This window comes from Lynx canadensis, chromosome A2, assembly GCF_007474595.2.
Source record: "Lynx canadensis isolate LIC74 chromosome A2, mLynCan4.pri.v2, whole genome shotgun sequence".
In the NCBI taxonomy this organism is placed as follows: Eukaryota; Metazoa; Chordata; class Mammalia; order Carnivora; family Felidae; genus Lynx; species Lynx canadensis.
In genome coordinates this window covers 29,633,321-29,661,251 of record NC_044304.2, presented here as the reverse complement: position 1 = coordinate 29,661,251, position 27,931 = coordinate 29,633,321, and the positions used below count along the sequence as shown (strand labels likewise).

General features: G+C 42.4%; 1 protein-coding gene across 2 annotated transcripts in view; it reads right to left on the bottom strand.

Annotated features, from left to right (window-relative positions):
- PTPRG (protein tyrosine phosphatase receptor type G) overlaps positions 1-27,931 on the bottom strand; it is a 713,510-nt gene that overhangs the window by 126,587 nt on the left and 558,992 nt on the right. For both annotated transcript variants that reach the window (XM_030307145.1, XM_030307144.2), the window contains exons 7-8: positions 18,202-18,359; positions 6,539-6,731 (exon numbers count right to left, since the gene is read on the bottom strand). In XM_030307145.1, coding sequence (XP_030163005.1) covers positions 6,539-6,731; positions 18,202-18,359 — 351 coding nt within the window. The remainder of the gene's footprint in view (positions 1-6,538; positions 6,732-18,201; positions 18,360-27,931) is intronic.

Genomic DNA, 27,931 nt, shown 5'->3' with positions numbered 1-27,931 from the left:
TTTTTAAGAGCAATCATGGCTTTACTTCTTTGTTTGCTAATTTGGGTGGGTAATGTGATGCTCTTTCTCAACGTATTCGGATTTAAAATAGGCTACTTACTGAGACATTCTCACACAGTCCTATATGTTCTTAAAAACTGCTTTTGACCAAAACAGGAAGCAATCTTTACCATTGAAAATGTAGCTAAAAAAGAGATCCCTCCATCAGCAGAAGCAAAGACCATTCTTCAAAAAACATGGCATCAGCTCAGGAGACTGGAGGGCACACAGGCAGTCCAGTGCCCTCACCATTTCCTTTGCTTTTATTACATTAGGCAGTGTCACTTTAATTAAGCCATCAAATCAAATTATCAGATCAAGTGGTTTTGATTCCACTGTGGTTTGAACAGGTTTCGTTAAATTAATAAACCATATGTTTCATGTTGTTGGAAGGAAAGTTATTTTTCCTCCGTTCACTGTTCCAAAAGTCTTCACAATAGATAGTATTCAGCACTTAATCACCGAATGTTCTTCCATGTGTCCGGGATGTGCTGCAGAATAACTGAAATGACAGCCCATTAAATCCTAAAGTCCGTCCAAGTTATTTACCGACAAAGGGCAGAGTGGAGAATTGGATGTCCCTTGAACAATCCACCGAGCCTAAATATTGTTTCCATTTACTGGAACTTAAAGCTTTATATTTTTTTATGGGTGACATCCATTATAAGTCTTTCTTCAGCAACAATACAATATTGAGATGACTTTTCCTCCTTTCCTTTGGTGTTGTACATGGCCATGCATCTAGTGCTGGCACTGAAAAGCTTGATTCTGTTTTCTCTGTTCCAGTATGTCCAATCATCCTGACAGCAGGGCATGATGGGGACGCATTAACTCAGGCACTCCTCACAGTGCTGCTCAATGAACACCAGGTAATGATCACAGCCAGGGGAATGAGGGAGGTACAGGGCTATAATCAGTTCACGAAGGTTCTCTTACATCGTGGCCGTGAAAGATGACCAGGTGTTAAGGTGACTTGGTAAGTGGTTGGTCACTGAGTCAATAAATATCTAATTGGCCCTAAGGTCTTGCAGTGGAATGGGAAAATAGAACCAACCAATGCCTCACGATCATGGTCACAGCCCTCTTTAAGACAGAAAATATTTACGTCAAACTAAGCCTGTGAGTGAGTTTTTCCACCTTAGTTTGAGCCATCCTCTAGAGCACCAGTTGGTAAATCTGGTCTGCTGCCGGGGTGCCTGAGTGGCTCAGTCAGTTAAGCATCTGACTTTGGCTCAGGTCGTGATCTCGTGGTTCGTGAGTTCAAGTACCGTGTCAGGCTCTGTGCTGACAGTTCAGAGCCGGGAGCCTGCTTCCGATTCTGTATGTCCCTCTCTGCCCCTCCCCTACTCACACTCTGTCTCTCTGTCTCTCAAAAGTAAATAAACATTAAAAAAAATTAAAAAAGATCTGGCTCGCTGCCTATTCTCGTGAACAAGATGTTTTGGGAAGACATTTTCTACACCCATTCATTTGCATATTGTCCATGGCTGCCTTCATGCCAGAGAGGCAGAGCTGAGTAAATGGCCTCTATCCGGTCCTTAACAAAGAAAGCTTACTGACCCTTCCCTTCTGTAATTAATTTATTTTCCCTTCTTCTGTAATAACAGCACAATAAACGCACAGCTCCGTAATCAACACTGTAGCTCTCTTAGGCATTGGAAGTTTCCAATAGTGATCAGAGAGAGAATGCCAATCAGACAGGTTTTATTCATTTATTTTTTTAATTACCAGAAGATTACAGAACACCATCCGTCTCTTTTAGAAATCTTTTTTGCAGAAGACTAGAGAAGAGAAAGGGACTCTGCCTGTGTATTGGGACTCTTTACTGCATACATGTCAAAGGTCTAAGGTCAATCTAAGTCCTCTAGGCTGCCTACTGACGGCGAGTATTTGTGCCTGGCTTTTGGCCCACAGAGCCATGGAATTAGGTGAATTTTCTTGGAGACAAAAAAGGAGGAGCATTTGGTTATGTAGACTACGATTCCATGAAATGTGCATTTAAAAACAAACAGGGACGTCTATAGTCACTGGGGAAATGCAAATCAACACTATTTCACATCCACTGGGATGGCTAACGTAAAAAAAGACACATAGCACCTGTTGGTGAGGATGTGCAGAAATCCCATACACTGTGGATGGGAATGCAAACTGGTGCACTGGATTTGGAAAATCGGTTCGCAGTTCCTCCAAACTTGAAAACTGGAGTTACCGTATGACTCTGTTACCTACTCCAGGCTATATACCCAAGAGAACTGAAAACACACGTCCACACAAGGACCGAACGTGAACGTTCACAGCAGCATTACCGACAATGGCCAAAAAGTAGAAAAAAATTCAAACATCTATCAATTGATCAGCAGGTAAACAAAATGTGGTATATCCGTATAATGATATATTATTTGGCCATAAAATGGAAAATTCTGATACATATTCCACCATGGATGAACCTGGAAAATAGTATGCTGAACTATTATGCTAAAAGAAGCCTGAGATAGGGGCGCCTGGGTGGTTTAGTCAGTTAAGTGTCCGACTTCGGCTCAGGTCATGATCTCACAGTTCGTGAGTAAGAGCCCTGCGTCAGGCTTTGTGCTGGCAGCTCAGAGCCTGGAGCCTGCTTCGGAGTCTGTGTCTTCCTCTCTCTCTGCTCTTCCCTTACTCACGCTCTGTCTCTGTCTCTCAAAAATAAACGTTAAAAAAATTAAAAAAAAAAAAACATGTAAAAGAAGCCCGAGACAAAAAACCATATATTGTATGATTGCGTTTGTATGAAATATTTAGAACAGGCAAATCCATAGACAGAAAGCACATGAGTGGTTGCATGTGCTGGGAATGCGGGCGGGGCAGGAGAAAGAAAGGGAAGGAGTGACTGCTACTGGGTATGGAGTTTCGTTTGGGGGGTGATAATAATGTTCTGGAAGTAGATAGTAGTGACGACTGCACAACTCTGTGAATATACTAAAAACCAATGAAGGGCACACTTTAATTTTTTTTAAGTTCATTTATTTTGAGAGAGAGAGAGAGAGAGAGAGAGAGAGAGAGAGAGTGAGAGACAGACAACGCATGTGCAAGTGGGAGAAGGGCAGAGAGAGAAAGAAGAATTCCAAGCAGGCACAGCGCTGTCAGCATGGAGCCCAACAGGGGGCTTAAACTCATGAACCATAAGATCATGACCTGAGCAGAAATCAAGAGTCAGAAGCTTAACCGACTGAGCCACTCAGGCTCAGCTTTTACGTGAAGTGCGCACTTTAAAAAAATGAATGTCAGGGGCGCCTGGGTGGCTCAGTCGGCCTCAGTCGGCTCAGGTCATGACCTCATGCTTCATGAGTTTGAGCCCCACGTCGGGTTCTGTGCTGACAGCTCAGAGCCCAGAGCCTGCTTCGGATTCTGTGTCTCCCTCTCTCTCTGCCCCTTTCCCACTCATGCTCTGTCTCTGTCTCAAAAACAAATAAAGATTTTAAAAAAATCAAACAAAACAACACCCCCCCGCCAAATATTATAATATGTGAATTAAATCTCAATAAAGCTGTTACTAAAAAAAACAAACAAACAAATAGGTTTTATTGTTACTGAGTGACAAAAAGGAATGAGCCCATGACACAGGCTATAACATGGATAAATTTTAAAATCTTTATGTCAAGTAAGTGAAAGATAAAAGCAGATCAGAGAGAGGTTGCTTCAAGTTGGGGATAGGAGAAAGAAGTGACTGCAAAGGGTTGTGAAGGAACTTTTTGGAGTGATGAAAATGTTCTAAAACTGGATTACATAGCTACATAACTGTAGCTATACATTTAGTAAAAATTATTGAATTGTACATCTATAACTGCTGGATTTTACGGCATATACATTACCCCATCAAAAAACCCAGGAAACCCTGACAGACTGCAACCAGAAGCGGAACATGGTACATACAGTCACTCCGGGACCCCGTGTAGCGGTACGTAACCGAATCCGAACACGTATGTGTACTCCAGGCTGCCTCCATTCTACCCCCAGGTTCATACCGAAGAGAGGTATGTCTGTATGCTGATCAAAAGGCATGGTTGAGAATTTTCATCATCATCAAACTGTGGAAACAATCCACACACTCATGGATACTAAAGTGGATGAATAAATTCAGGTGGAGTCTCACAGTGAAATTTGGCAGTTAAGAACAAACCACAACTACAGGGAACAGCAGAGATGACCCTCAAAACCACTGCAGAGCAAAAAAAAAAAAAAAAAGCAAGACACAAAAAAGGACAGAATAGATAATTCTATTGCTATGAAACTGAACAACAGGCAAAGCTAATTCATGGTCTTGGTTACCCTTGGGAATGGACAGTTACTAGCAAGGAGATGGAGACGTTCCTGGGAAGCTGTTGGTGTTAGCCTCCTGACCTGGGTGTTGCTATTCTAGTGTATTCGGTTTGTGAACATGCATCAGGCTGTGTATGTGTTATGTGTGCACTTTTCTGTATGTTACACTCCAATAACATGTCTAAAAAACAAATAGGACTGCACCTACATCTTTCTCTGCCTCCACAGCGATCAAAAAACATTTTAATAGTCACACATTTTAGGAGTAAGCAATAGACCCTAGGATAATTGCAACAAAGGCTTGTAGAATGAAAAACTGATTCCCTGATTTAAGGATGGGTCCATGGCTCTGCTCAAATTCAGAGAAAGTCCATTTCATAGAAGATCTTGCTCCCTTTGACAATTTAATGTGACAGAAACTTTTTTGGGTAGTAAGGGCCATGCATTCGCTCTGCACAGGTGATATATCGTATAACTCAGCTCATTAAAACAATTTTTTTAATGTTTACTTATTTTTGAGAGAGAGAGAGAGAGAGAAAACAAACCCAAAGCAGGCTCCAGACTCTGAGTTGTCAGCACAGAGCCCAACACAGAACTTGAACCCATAAGCTGTGAGATCACGACCTGAGCTGAAGTCGGAGGCTTAACCAACTGAGCCACCCAGGTGCCCTCTGGCCTGTTTTTTAGCAAAAAACTTTGTAACTGTCATAACCTCAGCAACTGTAGCTACCAGACCTTGTATTCACTTGTGATATAAATTCATCATCCCCTACACATCCTCGGCATTCACCTCTCACAAAATCCCAAAGAGATTCTTCTTTTCCCAAGCAAGTTCTCTTGGATAAAAGCTTTTGAGTTTGGTCGTTTTATTTTTAGCTTGGTTAAAAAACAAAATGAGCCCAAGTGAGGTCTGCTATGCCAGCCAACCTGAGACGTTTTACAGGTTTGCATGCTTCCTAACCCTCCCATTGTTCCCAGCCGACAAACGGTGCCCTTGACAAAGTGTCGGCTCCAAATTACTTGAATCTCAAGCGTTTCTTGATGGGATCTGGCCACACACTAGCTTCTCTCACCATCCTCAGACAAAATCACACAGACAGGAAGGAAATGATCACATTCTTAAGCTCCCTTTCCTCTTCTTTTAGCTCCTTTTCAGACTATGAGCCGGGAAAATGGGCTCATTCTTATCATCAAAGTGCACATCAATGCGGTTATTTGTGGAATATAATCGCATTCCCCCTACAAATTCCCCCTATGTGCCTACAAAGGTCATATGCCAGTAAACTGCTCCTTCTTATTGGGGGTGGGGGCACTCTTAAAACAAAACATTCCCGTGTAACTTACCCCACTAAAAATACCACAGTCTGTCCAGTGTTGATAAGAGACACCAGCCCTTCCCATACTACCCAAGCTCACAACTTGTGAGGAGAGCACTGGCTTGGGAAAGAGGCAGTTCTTCACACCCAAAGAAAGTTCCTTCTTATTCCTTCCTCCCTCCCAAGTATTGGGACTTGGATCAGCCATATTCTCTGAGTGTTTCCCGAGCTCTAAGTCATAATGAGGACAAGTCACAGAGCCCGAGGTTGAGCCGTGAGGGCAGAATCAGACTTTTTCGTCTCCTGGGAGAGAAATATATCTTCAGTTCCCAAGAGAATGTAGCAATGGAAAGGAGGAAGATGCCTGAAAACAATTAACTCATGTGTATCAGATACAGGAATCAAGCTGTAAAATAATGGTTTCAAAAAGGCCACGTGATGTCTGGTAGGGGTGGAGAGCCTGAGGGGGAGGGAGGTCTTGCCTGGTGTGGAGGTAGGTAAGGACACCATAGAGTGGAGTGCTGGGGGCAAGTCAAAGGCTATTGAGGCAATATCCCAATCTCAATCGGCAGACGGGTAAAAAGTAAGACACCCCAAAGCTTTCTGTAGACATTAACCCGTTAGTGTTGACGTTACAAGGTAAAAATACCGACAGAATGACTGACACATCGCTAGTCAAAAGGGCAGTTTTGAACATACAGCTACTTAACCGGGGAGTTACTGCCACAAATGCTTCTATTTATCACCCAGACAAGTCTCTTTTCGCAGAGCAACATATGCTCTCAATACCGAGTTCCAACTCTTGGCTGTTGCCGAACTCCTTTTCATTCGAAGTAATTTAGGATAAGGAATCTTGCTCTGGGCAAGAGCGTGTAATCCAAACATACCTTTAGAGGCTTCTGTCCCCAGTGGGTTTTCTAAGAAGTCTGTCATGTCATGGTTCCAGGCGTCGCGGACCGCAGACTTGGACACCACCCTGTCATTCAGCCCTTGCTGTGGTCGGAAGTTATTTCTCAGATACTCCACCGACTTGACGTGGTCCTGCTGCTCCGTAGTGAAGATGGAATAAAAAGCCTCGAGCTGAACCGAGAACCAGAGAGGGAAGGGAAAACAAGACCACCGATGAGAAAAGCTAAGTGGTACAAGGTGGGTGGGGGTGACAAGAACACCAAATGCCAGGACTTGCCCAAGGCCGAGTCGGACAAGCCCAGCAGGACCCAGGTTGCCTGATGGAGTCACTGTCGACAGGCTTATCTGGCTGCGGTTTCTGTCGTGCCAGCCAACCAGTGGAACACTCCACCGGAGGGCTGTACGGAACTCTCTTAGTTGGGGTCTCGGAAAAGAGTTCCGGTCTCTCTGCTGTGCCCCCTGGCAAGACCGTTAGTATTCTGGGGAGGAGAACAAAGTTACGGTGAAGCTGGCAGGTTCTGGAGCCAGACTACCCGGATGGCAATTCTGACTCCACAGCTCAACCACTCTGTGGCCCCAAGAAAGTTGCCTAACTGCTCTGAGCCTCAAGTGTTCCTCAATAAAGTCGTGATAATTATAGCAGCATCTACCCCGATCGGGTGTGTGCCAGGACTAAATGAGATAATCTGTGTGCAGTGCTTAAAACAGTTCCTGGCACGTTAAGACTCGATAAAGACTAGTGACTGAATTCTTACTAAGCATCTTCTTACATACGTACTAGAGATCGAGTACACAGCAAAGCTGCTAAGGCTTAAAGCTGCTGGATGCAAGGCTTGTGAAGTAAACTGCCCAGTTTCACCATTTACCAGATGGGTAACCATAGTCAAACTCTTAAAGGTTTCTGTAACTCAAGTTTCCATATCTGTAAAAGACATCTATTACTAGTAGCTATCTTATAAAATTATGGAAAGGACTAAAATGTCTGGAAATTATTTAGCAGCCAGTAAGCCCATAGTAAAGGTTAGCTGCTATCACTTTCATTAATATTATTAAAAAACACTTTCGACAAGATTACCGGCCACACTTTTATGGAAAAGCGAAGAAAAAATAATCAGGACTCCAGGATCATACGTCCATTATCAAAAAGGATCTTCTGTGGCCATCAATCTTCTGTTCATTAAAAAAAAACAAAACAAAACAAAACAAAACAAACAAAGTAATTTCAGGGGTACCTGGCTGGCTCAGCCCTTTAAGCATCCGACTTTGGCTCAGGTCATCATCTCACGGTCTGTGAGTTTGAGCCCCATGTCAGGTTCTGTGCTGACAGCTCAGAGTCTGGAACCTGCTTCTGATTCTGTGTCTCCCTCTCTCTCTGACCTTCTCCTGCTCACTCAATCTCTCTCTCTCTCTCTCAAAAATAAATAAACACTGGGGCGCCTGGGTGGCTCAGTTGGTTGAGTGTCCGACTTTGGCTCAGGTCATGATCTCATGGTTCGTGAGTTCAAGCCCCACATCGGGCTCTGTGGTGACAGCTCAAAGCCTGGAGCCTGCTTCCAATTCTGTGTCTCTGGCTCTCTCTGCCCCTCTCCTGCTCATACTCTGTCTCTCTCTCTTTCAAAAATAAACATTAAAAAAATAATAAGAATAAACATACAAATCAAAACCACAATGAGATACCACCTTACACCTGTCAGAATGGCTAACATTAACAACTCAGGCAACGACAGATGTTGGCAAGGATGCAGAGAAAGAGGATCTCTCCTGCATTGTTGGTGGGAATGCAAGCTGGTGCAGCCACTCTGGAAAACAGTATGGAGGTTCCTCAAAAAACTAAAAATTGAACTACCCTACAACCCAGCAATGGCACTACTAGGCATTTATCCACGGGATACAGGTGTGCTGTTTCGAAGGGACACATGCACCCCCATGTTTCTAGCAGCACTATCAACAACAGCCAAAGTATGGAAAGAGCCCAAATGTCCATCGATCAATGAATGGATAAAGAAGATGTGGTATACATATACAATGGAGTATTACTCGGCAATCAAAAAGAATGAAATCTTGCCAATTGCAACTACATGGATGGAACTGGAGGGTATTATGCTAAGTGAAATTAGTCAGAGAAAGACAGAAATCATGACTTCACTCATATGAGGACTTTAAGAGACAAAACAGACGAACATAAGGGAAGGGAAACAAAAATAATATAAAAACAGGGAGGGGGACAAAACACAAGAGACTCATAAATATGGAGAGCAAACAGAGTGTTACTGGAGGGAGTGTGGGGGTGGGGTGGGCTAAATGGGAGAAGATTAAGGAATCTACTCCTGAAAGCATTGTTGCACTATATGCTAACCAATTTGGATGTAAATTTTAAAAAAATAAAAAATAAAATTTAAAAAAAATTGTGAAAATAAATAAATAAATAAACATTAAAAAAATTTTTTAAAGGATTTAAAAAAAAAACAAAGCAATTTTATGATATAAGAGAAATGAAGCTGAGAATGGGTAACAGAGATGTGTTCTCAGTGGACCAGAAAGTTATCCTGGTCACCAAAGAAATAAAGTTAATCTAAAACGTCCAGCCATGGAAAATACTAACGCCTGAGGGATGGAATGAAAAAGAGAGACACTGAATGAACTCTTCCAGGCCCATTTGGCTCCCTGAATACCAAATCAGAATGCTTTCTTAGGACAGAATTACAACGTGAAAGATGTTAGATGCTTCCCAAGCGGGCACTGAGTGGCTGTCCTAGGCTTTGGGGGACAAGAAGGTGGCCAATACCAATGTGTAAAATAAACAAGAACAATATGACAGGGTGTCTTTCTGTGCCCCCTTCCCCTTTTTTTAATGTAGGCTCCATGCCCAACATGTGGCTTGAACTCACAACCCTGAGATCAAGAGTCACATGCTCTACTGACTGAGCCGGCCAGGCCTCTCCAATCTGGGTTTCTGGATGGTAATCTCGAGGCCTGGAACTAACCCCAGTGCTTCTCAAACTGCTTCAGAGAATGTCACAAAAATTGACCTGCTTGATCTGAAACTCACTCTCTTTGCATGAGAAAGCAATGATCATAGTGACCGTAGCCAAGAGAAATCATTTAAGTACCTGGATTCACCTATCAGTCCACCTCCCCTCCAATTCTCCTGCAAATGTAAAGTGATAATAAACCATGAAACCTTCCCTGCTTTTTCATCAAGGTAATAGAGTCAGGACGGTCTCTCAACGAGCCCAGAAGCAAAAGTAGCCTGGTACTGTGGTGTTATTCCCATTTTCTGCTGGTCACGTAACTCCTAAATAACTCATGTGGCGGCTGTTCAGAATTGCCTCTCTTCCCACTCTTCCTTCTGATGCTCCTTCTTTATTTACAGTGAAGAGAGAGAGGCAATAAAACCAGAAAAATTAAGAAAATTGGACTGTTTACTCTGCCAAATGGGACCCACTCAGATAACTGGAGGTATTGAAAAATCAAATTGCCCCAACCTGGCAATGTATATGCTTCTGATAGGACTGCCTAAATCAGAACCGAACACATCCACCCGTGAGAGAAAGTTTCAGGTTTTTCTTAGAGAAAATAACTTAAAATTACATGGAAGGAATTAACAAAGAGCCTCTGGAGACCATCGAGGGAAAGACCAACCAAAATGATTAAAAGGATGGAGGATAAATCCCATGTGGAAAGGTTAAAGGAAGTGGAATTGTTAAGCCTGAAGAAAAGGCAAGTTAGGAGTAATTTGATTAAAGGCCCTTGTATGTGGAAGATGCTGAACAGCTCTTCTCCATGTCCAGAGAAGGCCAAAAAGAGGCAACTGGTTTAAATTAAAGCCTTAGAGACGTGAGTTGAATAAAAGGAAGAATTTCTTAACTCTCAGGGTGATTTTTTTTTTTTTTTTTTTTTTAATGGCCGGGCTGCCATACGTGGCAAGGTATACTGGAAATCTTCTGGAAGAGCAGCCTTCTGTCCTGAAATAGCATAATCTCTGAGATGCCAGAAAAGGATGGCCTTGGAGACTGTCTCGGCAATCTAAGATTTGTTTATTCTCTAGAAGACTTGCCTCTTTCACAGCTAGCATTTAGTTCTCCTACAAAGTTTATTTCTGATGCCTCAAGAATTAGTCATATAACTGTAAGAGGCAGGTTCTGAATTTAACACAAAAATGCTTTTGCTTAAATTGCTTTTACAGCTTAATGACATGCCATGGCTTAAAAGCTCGGTAGCTTCCTTGTCATTACCTCAACTTGCCCAGAGATTTCCAAGGGAGGATGTGACGGTTCACGGAGTGAACTGATGACCTGAACGATATTATACTGTCACCTGGATCATAGCTTCACTGGACAGTCACACAAAAGAGGAAAAGGAAGTCAAGCTTAGCAGACTCATCAAATGTCCTTTGGTAGGTTGGCAGCATTCACTAGAACCCTGTCATTCCTCTACATTGAATGAAAGTTGCCAGTGGCCTCTCTTGTTGGTATCTGGCATGTTTGGCCATTGAGTGGAAACTGCCATGATCCCTGGGTTGGCAAAGGGAGTCTATGTTTTCACTTTGGCAGGTGAACAGTGATACTCTGGGTGAGAAATCCACTGCAGATTGTCCCTCGGTCCTTACCCTGGCTTTGTAACCACGCTCGATAAAGGGGAGCCCGGCCACCACCTGGACGTCCACTTTTTGAATCCAAGCAACACTATTTACAGAGACTACAATAAGAAACACTATTTACAGAGACTACAATGAGAAGGTGTCCTCTAGGATTGTACCACACGGCAGCAATGCCCAACACGGAAGCCACAGGACAAACTGTCAACCCTTCTAGACCTGGTTGACAGCTGCAAAGCGATCTTTTAGAAAAGATCATGCCTCCGTTCAAGGCTTTCTAGGGCCTCCTATTCTAATGGTGGGGCCCTAAACTCATAACTCTTACTCTTGCTATCTGGGTTCAAAACCCTGTTTTCAATTCCTACTTGCTACATGGGTGACCTTTGGTCAAAGTATTTGATGTTTCTGTGTTTTGGTATTCTTACTTGTACAACAGAGATAACATCAATACCTACCCCATGTAGTCCTTGTTACTATTAAATGAGTTACTATATATAATGTGTTAGGAATAATTCCTGGCATACAGTAGATATTCACTAAGTATTATTATCATTACTATTACTCTTATTTTATGAGGAATGTGGGAACTAGGATTGTATTACATGCTTCCAACAACTGTTAAGATGTTCTCTCTGCTTCTCCCTCCTTTCTCCCTTGTAATGTATATTCATCCAACCCATTATGTGACAGGTACTTTGTCATGGAATTTACAAACATTACTTTGGTTTCTAACTTGTTTTAGTTTAAAATAATCACGTTAGGGGCACCTGGGTGGCTCAATTGGTTGAACATCTGACTTCGGCTCAGGTCATGATCTCATGGTTCGTGAGTCTGAGCCCCGCTTTGGGTTCACTGCTGTCAGCCTGTCAGCGCACAGCCCACTTCGGATCCTCTGTCCCCATCTCTCTGCCATTCTCTGCCCTCTCCCCAAAATGAATAAATTTTTAAAAATTAAAAAAAACAAAATAATATCATTAAAGTAGCATTATTAACAACACTATTATATCATTACACTAGCAGCTACTATTTATTGAGTGTTTATTACGTACAAGGCATTGTGATAAGAGTGCTTTGTGCTTTCCTTTAATCCTCACAGGAATCTCATACAGTTGGTGGTATTGTCAGATCATTATTATTATTTTTGGCTGATGAGGAAACTGCGCTTAGAGACTTTACATGACTTTCCCAAGATCATAGAATGGAAGTGAGGATTAGAAACCTAGGTCTATATGACTGTGTCATGCTCTCAGCCACTTCCTGTCACACGCAGAATAGGCTTGCAGCATTATCCACCGAAAGAGTAACATTGCAGTGGAGATCTGAATGCGATAATAGAAGTCCCCAAACTGTTCCTTTTAGCTGACCCTGAAAGACCACTCATGCAGGGCACCCACCACTGGCAACAGAAATCTATTTGCACTTTTCTGTACTCTGGAAAGAAACAGCCTACGGCTCAACACAGAAGGAACTGGAAACCATGAGCAAGATGGCGGACCCCAGAAAAAGCAGCTGTGTACCACACAAAGCCCACACTTTTATTCACCTATTCTTTTCCAGAGGCAAGTAATAAACACACTTGGATTTATCTTTACTTTAATATAACTAATGAAGTCTTTATCATTTAGTAAAAATAAATGAAAGTTTTTATTTCTATAATGTAAAATTGACTTTTTAACTTTTGAAGTGAACATGTAAAACATTTCTTTCTTTTATCCCTGCTTGGGGAGTTGTAATTGCATTTTAACTGGTGCTGTTTCAAGAACAATTTTAACCTTGAATTGCAAATGTGTTGGCTGGAAGTGTATATAAATCATTTCAACTTAGTTTTTATTATAAAAATATTACAGAGAATAATTAGTTTTTAATCTGTCGGTTCAAATCAAAGGAAAGTTGAAATCTATTCATGCTATTCTTGTGCAAAAAGAGCTCTCATCCACGAGATGTGGGGAAGGGACCATCGTGGCTGAAGGGGGAAAATGAGAGAAAATCAAAAGTAATATAATTATGAACCAGTAAAAGGCTCATGTGCACAATATTTTATAGGACGGGTATATAATGGCAGTGAAACAAAGCCAGAGTCCATTATAAACATAATAATAAACTCCAGGGTAAGCATTAAGAACTGAAATGTCACACCTAAGGTCATGAGACACTTCAGCGTCAGAACACATTTGAGGGGTGACAGGGCAGGCCCTGTTTTGCTGCCGCGTTATTAAACAAAAGTGATAGAATATTAAATTCCCAGTAGCCTGGAGCATCCGAAGTTTTACTTATTGAACCATGGCTACAAAAATAAAATCCGAGAATAGCTAGCTAACTACACGGACAGGTCCCTCCTGTAGGTACAGATAGTTTTGCATGAAGACAATAACAGAAAGGCCTTCTACAGAAAGAAACAAATTAAACCATAATTACCAAAGAAAACTATCTGTTGGGATTAATAATGACACCTCACCCCGCCATTTAAAAAACCTCTATTCACATGCACTGTGCCTTATGTGGTGTTGGAATAGAAACTTTCTGAATTATGTAATTCATTAGTTGTTGTGGCCTTGAGGTAAACGTCAGGGCTATTAATAGCCAGTAGCCAAATGCAGCTGTCCCACCAGAAATGTGGCCAGGCCCATATGTTAAAATGATAATAATTTGGATATATTGGGTCGAATAAAATATAATATTACAATGAGTTTCTTTTTCCATTTTTTAATATGGCTGCTAGAAAATTTTAAATAATGTATGTGGCTTGTGTTTTATTTCTACTGGACAACGTTGTCCCAGAGCCTTGGTGATTATTTAACAATAGCAACAAAAAACCCACCTACTATGTCCCGCAGTGCCAGGCACTAGTCTAGGCGTTCCACTCAGATTCCATCATGTAATCTTTATAATGGCTCCATGAAGTAGGTATGTTATTATCATCCCCATTTTACAGATGAAAACTGTGGCACAGAGTAAGCCGTTGAGTAGCTCAGTAATTTGGCTGAAAAATGGAGCCAGGAATGAAACCCAGGGAGTTTGGCTTGAAATGGAACATGGTCTTTTTTATTTTTTTAAGTTTATTTACTTATTTTGAGACAGAGAGAGAGAGAGAGAGAGAGTCCCCAAGCAGGCTCAGCCATGTCAGCACGGAGCCCAATGTGGGGCTTGAACTCATGAACTGTAAGATCATGACCTGAGCCGAAATCAAGAATTGGATGCTTAACTGACTGAGCCACCCAGGTGCCCCAGAACATGGTCTTGTTTCAAAAAAGTTTCTCTGCTCTTTATGACAGAGATAACAGTGGTTAAAAAAAAAAAGGTATGCAAATAAGCCTTTTCTATCCACTCCAGCTTATTGTTAGAAAAAAAAAATCAAACATCCAAAAGCAAACAAACTAGACATCTTCCTATTTATTGATTACTTTTTTGACAGAACCTCTAAGAAGCACTTAAACAAAATTCACGCTAGGGAAAATATAGGTAGTATCGTATTTTAGACTACTGGAAGCAAATAGTCCTGGGAAAGGGAAGGTTGGGATAGTTTCCAATGGCCAAAGCACCGTCCTTTGGGAGCCACTGTTCTAGAATAAAACACATCCTAGTATACTGAACTCAAATGATCATGTTCTCTGAATGATCACAAGCATAACACAGGCACCATCTCAATGTGCTAGTCCTGTTCCTTTGAACTCTTACACCAGCACTGAAGAGTGCCACCAATTTGTTTGGGTGACAAAGTCATGGCACGATGCGTGCCTATTACTTACAGTAGATGTTCAGTGGAACCAAACACCTAAGCCATGCTGACTGCTGGCCAACCAAGCCAACGTGCGATTCCATTATCAACAATGAATTGAGATCTAGATTATCACACAGGCCGGAGTCAGAGCTCACTGGCTACAGGGCTGGTTTGAATATCCAAGGAGGCTCACAAAAGAGGCAAAATAAGCAGTTGTTCATATCCAGAAGGCTTCAAAGAATCCACATCATACACATGCTAACCGTTGCATTTTACGGCGAACACACTCTCGTCTCCATCACCTACGGGCACTCACTCTGCGTAAGACAGGAGAGAACAGGAAACAGTCTTTGGAGAAAGGGAAGGATGAGGAACTAGGAATGTTTTCCTTCTGACAGAAGCAGACATGGGATTCTGTCTACTTGGTCTTCCGCACTGGCTGTCTGCCTTTCTGCAACGAACATTCTGTGCTAGCTTCCGAAAGAATGTTGGCAGGGTCAGGGTGGGAAGGTCTGAAGCGATAATACTTGGATGGCTAATGGTTTCCTTTCCAAGGGCTGACACCGCCGTGACCTCCAAGCAGTGCGCCAGAAAGGATTCTGTTTGGCCACATGAAAATGAGCTGTTTTCCTCCCTTGGGGGAGAGAGAGAGAGAGAGAGAGAGAGAGAGAAAGGGAAGGAGAGGAACAGATGAAGCTGTGTCTGATAAAAGGATTAACTAAGGGCGGTTTCTAGTAAAGAAACTGGGAAGCCAATACGATTAATTTATTTCTTCACTATTTCCTTGAAAAAACACTACCTACAGAAAAGTCATACTGGAAGTCACAGAGCAAAACTCTCACTGCTTCTTCTCTCTGAGGGTCTCAGTGGCAGGCAGTGAAGAGCAAACAGCTGTTAACCAAACACTTTCTAAGACCCCCAGTCACCGGATGTCAAAATGCTTCTCACTGACAGCACTTGACAAGACACCCAAGCCTACACCTCCGCCTTTTGTTTGGACCCATGAGATATCAGAAATTCTAATAAAAGCCAGTACTAAACAATTACTACTCTTTGCCTCTCCCCTTCACAGTGTCCTACAAAAAAAGTAACCAGACTTGCATGTCTTAACCTTGTTCTCTCAAGCCCTTGTATCTTTGAAAACAAAAGCATCTATCTTAAGGGACAAAAAAAGGATCCCTTTTCAAAATGCCCTGCCCCAACCCAGGGGAGATAAAAATTTGGATTACGATTTTACTTTATTCTAATAAAACAATGCTGACTTCACCATGAAGAAGAAAACTCATTTCCTAATTCATTGTCTTCTTAGGGCTGGAAATCCTGTCCGGCAACCAAATTTCTAGTACTTCTTTGTTCATCAGAGAAGAAGTAAGAGAAAACAAAATTCTCAAAGTACAACGTCAACAGCAGTGAAGCCAAGTAAGTCTGTGTGGCCTAACTGTAACGTGTGTCTCCTGCACATAGTTCCTTCTAAACGTGCTCCATTTACCCCCAGAGGGACAACACTTAAAGCTTTAGAATGCTACCTGGTACCTTTGATGATTTACTTCAGGATGGACACGGGACCCAAGGCCAGCCAATGTGTTGGCCAGCCAACACCTATTCAGATTCATCTTCTTGAATACTTGAAGTAGGACCCACAGTATTGTTAGCTGGTAGCTGGCATTTGAGTCGAAAGGTAAATAGGTATGAGATTAACCATATTTGGCCAAGTAACCAAAAGAAAACAAACTGGGAGAGAGAAGGGATGAGAATCTTGTGGAAGTACAGAATCACAGAGCTGTGGCAGAAACTCCAAGACTTAAGACCCTGTGTGGCCCCTGAAAGACAGAATGTGCTTCATCTTCTAGTTACGGTCCTGGTTATGACAGCTCCGTCTCAGGATGCCTCGACTACTGGTTCTTTAAAATACCCCGTTATGTGAGCTACCTTAAGTGGGTTTCTATTTCTTAAATCCAAAACAGACCTGACCACGACACCATCCAACCCTATTTCCCCCGGTCTCTATTCTGTACTCTCTGCCCTTATTAGGAAAATCTTTGGACTATTCCCCATGGCAGCCAGGTCCACAATCTTGTTGTCTGTGTTCAGTTTTACCACTGATATTATCACATAATTCCAGAACCTCCCCTTGCCCACTACAACATTCCTTAGTCCTAGATGTCATGCTCTGGGAAGACACTTCTGTGAGGAGCTCTAGTAAGAACCTTCCATTTTTAGACCATCCAGGTTAATGGCTCAAATCCCTTTTCTTACAAATCCTACCCATTGTTGTTGGTTCTCGTTTCTGAAATTATGGAGAAGAAACATAATCTTCTACTTCAGTGCATGCTGTATTTCGACGTCTCACATATATCCCCTCTAAGAATTTTCTTCTATCTATTATCCTTCATGAGGTGATTCCAAGGTTCCTTGTCCCTTCTCACTCCCACCTGCCTGGTGGTTCCTATTCCTCTGACATGGCCCCCAACCCCATCTCCATTTCACCAATTTCTAAATGCATCCTCCTGTGAAATCAGCCCAGGTCACACTGGGAGAGAAGCGGTCAGTGTCGTGGTCACCAATGTGGGTTTTGGAATCAGACAAACCTGGGCTTGGTTTCTGGCTTCAACATTCATTAGCCATGAATTCTTGGGCATGTTACCCAATCCCTCTAGGCCACGATGTCCTTATGTATACATCTTAGCCCAAGAGCCGTCTCTCAACTGTGTTTGCCCACTAAGTTGGCTATAACTAAAGTGTTTGCACACAGAAAGAGTTCAATCGATGCTATTTATTCTTTCATTTCATTGTATATACAATCCCTCTCTTTTCTGAACTCTGGGTACGTTTAATGTGTCAGAGCATGATCTCTGGGGTCGGACACCATGGCTTAGTCACTGGCTGTGTGGCCTTCGGCAAGTTAGTTCACTTCTGTGTCTCTCTATTAAATGGGGGTACAAAAGGGTACTTACCACGTAGGACTGTTGTTCACGAGGATTAAATGGGTCAACACATATAAAGAGCTTAGAAGAGTTTCTGGCACAAACTGTCATCATCATAGAGGGTAGCTATTCTCTCCTCAAGATCGATACTTACATAATACCCGATTTCATAGCTGCAACTCTGCTCAGCCAGTTAATTTGCGGCTGAGAGGCCATGTTTCATAGTTTACAATTCTTGGTTTCAAAAATATGTTTGTTGGAAAGAATGAAGGAATCAACGGGGAGCAGAGGATCAAAATTAAAAAAAAAATCCTTACTGGTGTTCTGTAACAATGTTAGACAGTTCAGTCAACATAAACAAACAAGTAAACACAGAGGCCCCATTTGGGGCTGAATATCTACCTGATGGTAAGAGATGGGGACAGGCTTCCGGAAGACTATCCACTCCACAATTTCACTACATGGTGGGGTGGTCAGAGAACCTGTATACCGGTAATAGCTGCCCAGGGATGCAGGCAGGAGGTCCCGGAGGACGAAAGGATCCAGAAAGGTCTCCTTCTCTGTTTGGAGGAAGAGGGAAAAGAAAGGCACAATGGTAAGTCGTATTATGCTGCAGACACACAGTCAAACCCTCGGCATGCTGGTGCCACATCACAAGCCTTATGTTTGTTTACATCCTGAGAAGCACTAGCATTTGGTGGTGGGAGGGCCACAGAAAACAAAGCAGTGTTTCCCAGGGTGTGTTCTGAGACACCACAGTGCACTGTATTTCATGAAAAACACGTTCCATGATGAGCAACGCAGGGCAATCTGCAGTCCCTCCCTCTTCCCCCAGGAAAGAGCCACAACACTAGCACAGTGAAGTCTCTGAGAAGTCCTGCAGAAAACAAATGGACTTGATTTTATGTAACCCACCCCTTCCCAGTCTTGCATCACCACTGAACCCTTCCCCATCTGATACTTACGAACTAAAAGTCAGTGGAATGAACTCTGGGACGCCCAGGAGAAACTCAGCATGAAAAGAAAACTATAAGCCAACGGTAAAGCTCAATTCCAAAGTTGATTACATCTCATTATAGTGTCACCCAGTGCCTATCCAAATCAAAGTGAAATCTAACCAACAAACAACCCTGAGGTGAATGGGTTGTACGATGGCCCTGAAAACAGGCTCCTTCTTCTTACAAAAGCAGAGGGGTCTTTCCGTAAGTAGGAGAAATGATATTTTCAGTTGAGACCTAAAAATATTATCTCACAATAACTCCATGAGAAAAACAAGGTGTGGAAGGGAATAGTGCCTGCCCGAGATCACATAGCTCCTAAGTGGCAAAACTGGGATATGAACCCAGGCACGTTGACACCAAAACTTGGACTGACTCAGCTAAAGATGAAGCTGAAGTTAACTATGTGAATATTGAGGGTGGGGGCAAAACAGAAGAAAAGCATTTGTGGCTGTGCAAACAGCACGTGCAAAGGTCCGGAGGCAGTAAGAAACAGTGCAGCAGAGATTAGGGCACTGTGTTACAGTTCTCCCAATCAGGCACAGTAGATCATCCAGCCTCTTTCCCAAATCAGAGAAGGCTCTACTCTCTTCCTGGGTCTCCAAAGGTTTAGCCCTCCCTGAATTTAAATCTGGGATTTCTTTCTTATACCTTTTAGGGATATAATAAGGCTATTATAGTCCTGTTAGTGGTTTGCCTTAGCTCCCTGATGGCCTTCACCATGGGCCCAAGGACATTCCTGGGGGCACCCTGAGGGCCCCAGGTTACTTTCTGGACACATCTGTGCCCACAGGAATATTCTTTCCAGGCTCCCACCCCTCTTTCTTCTTCTTTTATGCAGAACAATCAGTACAGGTATTTGGGCAACTGTGTATCCATAGAATTCAGAGATCTCTGTAACTGGGGGATAATGCAAAACCCCAACAGAAATCAACTCTTCAAAGGAAATTTATTTATTTATTTATTTATTTTTTGCCGGGGTGGCTCAGTCAGTTCTGCATCCGACTTCAGCTCAGGTCATGATCTCACGGTTCATGGGTTCGAACCCCACATTGGGCTATGTGCTGACAGTTCAGAGCCTGGAGCCTGCTTTGGATTCTGTGTCTCCCTCTCTTTCTGCCCCTCCCCAACTCATGCTCTATCTCTCTCTCTCTCAAAAACAAACATTAAAAAAACTAAAAAAATTTTTTCTTTAATGTTTACTTGTTTTTGAGAGAGAGAGAGAGAGAAAGAGAGAGCGAGTGCACAAGTAGGGGAGGGACAGACAGAGAGGGAGACACAGAATCTGAAACAGGCTCCAGGCTCTGAGCTGTCAGCACACAGCCCGACACAAGGCTCGAACCCACGAATCATGTGATCATGACCTGAGCCGAAGTGGGACCTAGGTGCCCCAAACGACTCTTTTAAAATAATTAAAATGGCAATTTCCTTTTGGTAGAGATTAACTGAATAACACTCCACACTTATTTAACTTTTACTGTATGCCAGGCACTATTCTAAATATTTACATGTTGTAAACATTTAAGCAGTACTCACTGTATGTGTCAGGTCTTTTTCTTAGAACTTTACAATGATTAATTTATTTAATTCTTAATATAGCCCCACAAAGTAGTCCTACTATTCCCAATTTACAGAGCTGGAATGCACAGCCAGGTAGTTGGGTTTAGAGTCCAGGCTTTTATTATTCTTTTTTATTCTTTCATTTCATTTCATTTCATTTCATTTCATTTCATTTCATTTCATTTCATTTCATTTCATTTCATTTCATGAGAGACCACGAGTGGGGGAGAGGGGCAGAGGGAGAGAGAGAAAAAGAGAGACAGAGACAGAGACTTAATCAGGCTTCATGCTCATCGCAGAGCCCAACGCAGGGCTCAGTCTCCCGACCCTGAGACCATGACCTGAGCTGCAATCAAGAATCTCTCAAGTGACTGAGTCAGCCAGATGCCCTAGGCTTCCATTGTTCTTAAACCATCACTATATGCTTTTAATTTACAGCATTCTGTGTATGTGCTTTTAATAATCCAACTTTACAGATGTGGAAATCAAGGCACAGAGAGTTTAAATAACCAAGCCCAAGGTCACTAGTGAATGCAGAAACAGAAGCACTTATTCATGAGACTCAGAAAACTTGGCCGATTCTCATACAGGTTTTCAATTCCATTTTTTTAACAGAAAAATTAAATATTAACTAATAGAGGCAAAAGTCTTCAAATTATAGGGTTCTATAACCAAAATGACAAAAGTGGTTTCTGTTTGGACAAAAGGCCGGAAATCACCGAATTGCTCCTCTGCCCGCTGGCAAGTGTGGGTTTTAATTTCAACCTGGTTACCAGCAGCCTAATGATGGGGTAAATGTCTGCAAGCGAGCTTGGCTGGGACCGGGTTGGCTGGGAGCAGGAAACATGTTGGCCTTTGCTTGCCGCCTCTGTGCCTCCTGGGCTGTGTAAATAGACAACACGAGGCCCCAAGCAATACAGGGGGCATAGGGCCTGGCATCACAAGCCACAACGTCACCATCTTGATTGTAGGTGAACTTGGCATCACACCACAGCCCACCGAGCTGCCTTAGGATCAAGGGCTCCAGACTGAACGACCAGAAAATCTTTCGAGTTTTTCCCCAGGAGCCTGATCCAATATGTGGGCTGCAGTTCAGCATGCTGCGGGCAGACAGGTAGAGACGAGAAAATCCCTCCACACTCGCACACCCACGGGGTGAAGCCCCACCTACAGCATCCAGTCCAGGAACAGGTGGTGGCTTTAAGGAACATGAAAAGATAGAGCAGAAACACCTGCCCCGCCAACCTGAGGTGGCCGGATTTCACAAGGGCACACTGTTTCAGCAGGACTGGGACTCTGAAATATACACAAGTTCCTGTACGGGCTTATGAATTCGGCAGGGACTGATGGAAACTGCAGGTGTGACCATTGCTATAAGTGCAGAAGGGCTTTTTTTTTTTTTTTTTTTTTTTTTTCTTTTTTTGTCCTTGACCAAACCCAAGGGCTTCAGAGGAAGGTTCTAGCATTAACTGATGAGCAGGTGCCATCAAATGGGTGGCAGGGCAGGTAGACATGGTCACAGGGACAGAGAAGCAGCTTTGCTGCATGTTGACTACGCCACAGTCACCACCATTGGGTCAGATTCTGAGACCTGGAAGGGGCTTAGACCACCCTAGTTCAGAGGCTTTGGGAGTCAAGGAACCCTTTATTCAAACAAAATCTCACACAGGAAGCAGCCAACTCAACAAGTTCAAGTGCAGTCCCTGTGGTTAACGTTGAGCTGGGAACCCAGGGACACCTTGGAAACCACCAATTTAGTCCAATTCTTTAATTTTACGGCTGGGGAAATAGAAGACCAGAGGGATGGTCAAATACTTGAGAACACAGAAATCCAGATGGGATCCTTTCTTCAAAGAATCTGCTCAGGATCTGGGACAGTAAGCCTAGGAGTAGGAGCTGAAAACCAAAATCCAACCACTGCCCTCTTCAGCCCCTCATGTCTCCGTCCCTAAGGAGTTGGGGAGGAGAGAAGATTCCCAGCCCGTAGGGTTCAAATCTCAACTCCCTGACCTGTAAGCTGTGTGATCTTAGTTACTAAAGCTTCCCGGGCTGTTGTGAGCTTAGAACATAGTAAGCATCTCATAAATGACAGATATCATTCTTATTCTAATTCTTAATACTTGTATTATTATTATTACTTTTTTAAACTACCAAGGCCTGGTCACCTACACCTTACATAGCTATGTACTTCCTTTAATGCTTGCACATGTCTTTTTTTTTTTTTAACCTTGATTACTAGTGCCTTAAAGGTGCATCACGTCTGACATATGCCCCATCAACCTGGGCAATACAGGTTAGAATTTTCTGTGCCAAAGCTCTAGTAAGAGCTTTGGAACCAACGGATATTTAATAGCTGTGTGACTTTAGGGAAAGGTCTTAAGCTCTCTGAGCTACTTCCCTTATCTGTAAAATGGGAATTCTGAGAGTATTTACTCTTTGGGATTGTTGTGACAATTAAGCAAGCTCATAAATATAAGGGGCTTAGCACAGCGCCTTGGGAGCCCTGATTTATCAAGGCAAGCACTTGGCTGAGAGCAGACCAGCTCATTTTGTGTTTTAAGCCAGGGATTGGCAAATGTTTTCTGTAAAGTGCCAGATAGTAAATATTTTAGGTTTTGCAGGCCAAGAGGCAAAATCAAAGATGTCACACAAGTACTTATATTAACAAACACATTTCCACCACCTGATTTTTTTTTGCACAACCTTATTAATGATATTCAAAACACTAATAACAGAGAACAATTTTAAGTCGATACATCTATTATAAGAAGAATGAATTGTTTTGTGGGGGATAACATTTCACTTAGAGTTTGAATGTAAAAACTATTCTTAGGTCAAGGACCATACAATGATGGTCAGTGAAATGGATTTAGCCATCAGGCCACATTCTTCTCTACCCTTACGTTGATGGGGGTAGGGGGGCAAGTGTTAGAAAGTCACCCTGATAACCGGGGCTACAACTTGGGGGGAGCAGAACTTTACATGTTCAAGTGTCTCTACCATTAATGATCATTTCTTTGGTGAACAGACATTCCAGAATTAACTCTTGAGTTGTTGTCTTTCCTCCTTGAGTTTCCTAGTTAACACCGAACATTAATTTTTACTGATCTTCCTGAACATTCCATTTCCTGCTCAGCCCCATAGGGAATGTTCCACTGACAAATGGGGTGCTCATAATGCTCCGTTGTAAGTTAGAAATAATTTTAGAGATGGTGGCACTCTCTTTCTCACACTGCCCACAAAGCCCACATAAGCCACGATGTACATAACTGGCTGGACCCAAGACAGGGAATTCCTGAGTAGAGCCACAGAGAAGGAAGGAAGGATGTACTTTTCAGGTGAAAACATAAACTCTCCCAATATCTGCAAAATGGGATTTTAACAGTGTCAGGCGCTTAAGTAGGTTAGATGAATAAATGAGTATTAAGTGAATTAACATTAGTTAAGGGCTGAGGAGGCTGTCTGGCACAGCATAAGTACCTATTTAAGTACTTGTTACCTGACTCTTGTTATCAAAGGGCAGTTTGACTCCAAACCCATCCTGATTAGGGCATGCTGCCTCCAACTCTGATCCAAATTAGTAATTTGAATTCAAAACATCCCTTTCCCAGCCACTTACCTAGTTGAGAAAAATATTTGAAACACTATTTATACCACCATTCATTCCATTAAACCATAATAAGAAGGTTCTGTGCATTACTAGATAAAAGAATTGAAAGGGAATGAATCTCATATTCCACTTTCAAGGATCCCAGTGCTGTATGCAGACAATATTATATTTTAATAATTAATTGTTCATCAAAGAAAAAGATGAAGAACAGGGATGCTAAATTCAAAGTTATTCAAATTGCAGAAATGAATAATGTATGACTTTTATATTAAATACACACTGTATTAAGTAGTCTACATTTCACCCAACTCTGTCTTTCATTTTTAAGCATTTTGCACGACAATATGAATAATCAGTTAGGGGAGGTTTATTTAGAAAAAGAAATACCTTATTTGAATGCAAACGGAGTATATCCGAAGATGATTAAATTTTTCTTATCAATTAGAAAATTTTGTATGAGGGCTTTAAAGTCATGGTCAACCATTAAACCCAGCGCAGCCCAGTTATCCTTTTCAACACTAAATTAGAACTGGCTCGATTCTGTTCAATTTCTTATTTCTGATAGCAGTGCCAGGAGGCAATCTTTAATTAAAGAAAATTTGAAAGATTCAAACATGCATAATTGGATTAAAAATGTGATCATTAAAACATTAGATGATAATCATCTGATTGATTGCATTTTTCAGTGTGTTAATAACCTAATATTTTCAATGCTTTGGTTATATAGGAAGAAATCCCTTTAGAAGGTACGATGAACAATCAAAATACAGATGAGACCTATACAGTAACCAGGAATTATGGAATGAGACTGAAACACAAACAAGCAGACATACCCCAAGGAACACAGTGTCACATGGGGCAGAATGTGGCGGACCCTAAGGGAGGGATATCTGTGCCACTCTTCAAATGAGCAGTCAATCAATTTTAGGGAAGTGTGTAAGATAAACAAATCAAAGAAAGCCCAAGCTTCTGTCTTTAGCCCAATGACTGCTGAGTTTCTTCAGGATTTCCCAAAACTTTTTGTAAGGAAAAGCTATTATGTTTCCCTTAACCGCTTAAAGTCACTGGGGTAGGACTGGTCTTCTGCTTCCTGCTGGGAAGCGTAGGGAGAGAGTGACATTGGAAAACACTGGGTCACAGGTCACTCTACACGGGGGAAGAAGATTTATGACACTGCTGCTCAGAGTTAATGTTCATGCACACCACCTGGGGAGCTTGTTAAAATGTAGATTCTGATCCGGTAAGTCTGGGTTCGAGCGGAGAATCTGCGTTTTTCACAATAATGAGTACATTAGAGTAGCCAGTTTCTGTGAGAACTGTATTAATGGGCCCCCACAGTGTCCGCAGCATCATCCACTGCTACTTTCTGACTCTTAGATACAGCCACACATGATCACATTACCCAGGGCCTTTGCACTGTCTCTTTGCTCTGAAACATTTCCTCACCGCTCTATTCATGGCTAATTTTGGAGCAAATGCCTTTCAGCTGCTAATAACTTAGTCCGATTTGAATGACATTTCTCAGTGAGGTCTTCCCTGACTACTATTTTGAAAATGACAATTTTCAGGGCAGGCTCATGAAGGAAGCATTTGATTAAAAACCTGAAGGCAGAAATGAGCCATGCAGCAACCTAGAGAGAACATTCCAGGCAGAGAGAAAAGTGCAAAGGGATTCTTCCTGGTGTGTGGCTGGGGTGAAGTGAACAAGAGGGAAGATAGAAGGAAAAGTTCAAGAGCCCCAAATTTGATAGGCTCTAGGAGGAAAAAGATCAGCTGTTGGTTAAAGTACAATCTGGAATTAGGTTAAAAATTGTCAAGATGCCATCGATGACTCTATGAGTCTAGAAACATGAGTCTATGAGTCTAGAAACCCAGAGTCTGATCCTGGGTTAAGTCTGGATCAGCCATGAATGGGCTGTATGATTTGAGAATGGCTTTCGTGTGACAAGCTGGCGACCAAAGGGCCTGCTGACCACAGGAATGGAAAATGGAGGTCATGATAGAAATAAAGAGCCTGAGGGCCTGAATCCAGGGGATTTAGGAGCATGGCATCTAGATGCCCTCATGGAAGTCAGAAAGCATTGGATTATAATTAAGATGGTGGCAGAGGCCTCCTAGAAGGAGCTGAGGAATTAATCTTATGATCTAAATACAAGCAATGATACCTGCTCTGTATAAATGGATGTTGGCTATTAGGTAGGTCATCTCCCTGACATCAGCAAGGAGGAAGGAATGGGAAAGATGGAGCAATGGAAATGCGCCTGGCCCGTAAGAGGCTTCATGATAGATGATTTTAGGGAACAAGCCTAAAGTTACAACGAGGGGATCCTGGGGAAGTCCCCCAAGAATCACAAAGAACTGAGGGATTCCAAAGAGTTACAGAGGACGTTGGTTCCATTTCATTTTACAAACGAGGACAAGGATGTCCAAAGGGGGACAGTGACTGAACCACGACCACACAGTGAAGTAGAAGTGAATCTGGGTCTCGGATGCCCAGCGCCAGGCTCTTTCTTATCCTATTCTGGGTCCCTGGGCTCTGAGTTCCTCCCTTGCCCTGATGTAAAAATGATGGGAGGAAATCTCACTGAAGAATGAAGAAGTTGGCTTTTATAAACATAAATCTAACCCTGACACTGCCCAGGTCAAATCTTCCAGTGGTTTCTCACTTCAATTAGAATAAAATCCAAACTGCTTACTGTCGCGACGAGGCCCTATATGATCTATCTACCTCCGCAGCCCTTCACCTCTGTGCTCACCTTTGCTGACAACCCACCTGTCTCCTCACCTTGCTGTTCCTCACCCACCTTGCTCGAATGCTCCTCCCCAGCATCACTCCATATGGGGGATTTCTTTTCACCCTGAGTCCTGCAAGGTGAAATGTTATCTCCTCAGAGCCTACCCCAGACACCCCTCTTGGTATGTTCCTGCTGCATTCACTGTATCACACCTAGTTCATTTCCTTCCCACTCTGCTTTTACTTGTTTACTGTCTGTCTTCCCCAAGAGACTGATTGCTCCACAAGGGTGAACACCTCGCCTTTCCCGTTCACCCCATATACCCAATAACTGAAACACTGCCTGGAACATAGCAGGTGCCTAACAGTTATGTGAAAAGAGAATGAAGGAACAAACAAGCATGGTAATTGGGATATCGTAAATAACCAGCGCATCCTAGGTATTGTGTCTCTTTCATATCTAAGTCACTGACAACTATAAGACACATCATTATTTCAAGGCAACATGCCGCTAATTAAACAATGACATGACATCATGTGTAAGATGCATCCTGACTTTAGAGTTGTTAAAATATGAAGAAATGGAAAAAAAAAAAAAAAAAACAACAAAACCTGTAACTATGTGTGAGGATGGATATTAACCAGACTTGGTGTGGTGATCACTTCACAATGTACACATACATTAAATCATTAGACTGTATACCTGAAACTGATATAATGTCAGGACACAAATATATGACCAAAAATATATGAAGAAATGAGAGTCACACAATTGATGACATTAGGATATTGACATGACATTTTCAACAAGATTCACATGAAAGGACTCCATCGTCTTTATGAGCCTACTAGAAGCCGGGTTGGGGCCTATTTTATGTGACCACAGTATAGAGTGCTCATGGGGCCAGGCAGCAGCATTGACTCCCATCTGTTTATCCTGACTAGGTTCTCTAGCCTCAGTTTACCCTTCAATGACCTGAACCCCTGGACTGCATTCCACAGTGTAGGATGTTCTACAGATCACCTCTTCTTACCAGAGCACATTTATATGTATGACCTCAGGGTCAGGCACTGCTGTAGATGTTCTCTAAATGAGGCTTCACAACTCGGTGAAGTAGGTATCATCATCCTGATGAGGGCTGACAATCTGCCCAAGGTCATGGCTGTACAGACCTCGGTCTCATTACAGTCTGTGTAATGGCTTAATAGTGGTCTCTTCTCTTTAGCAGG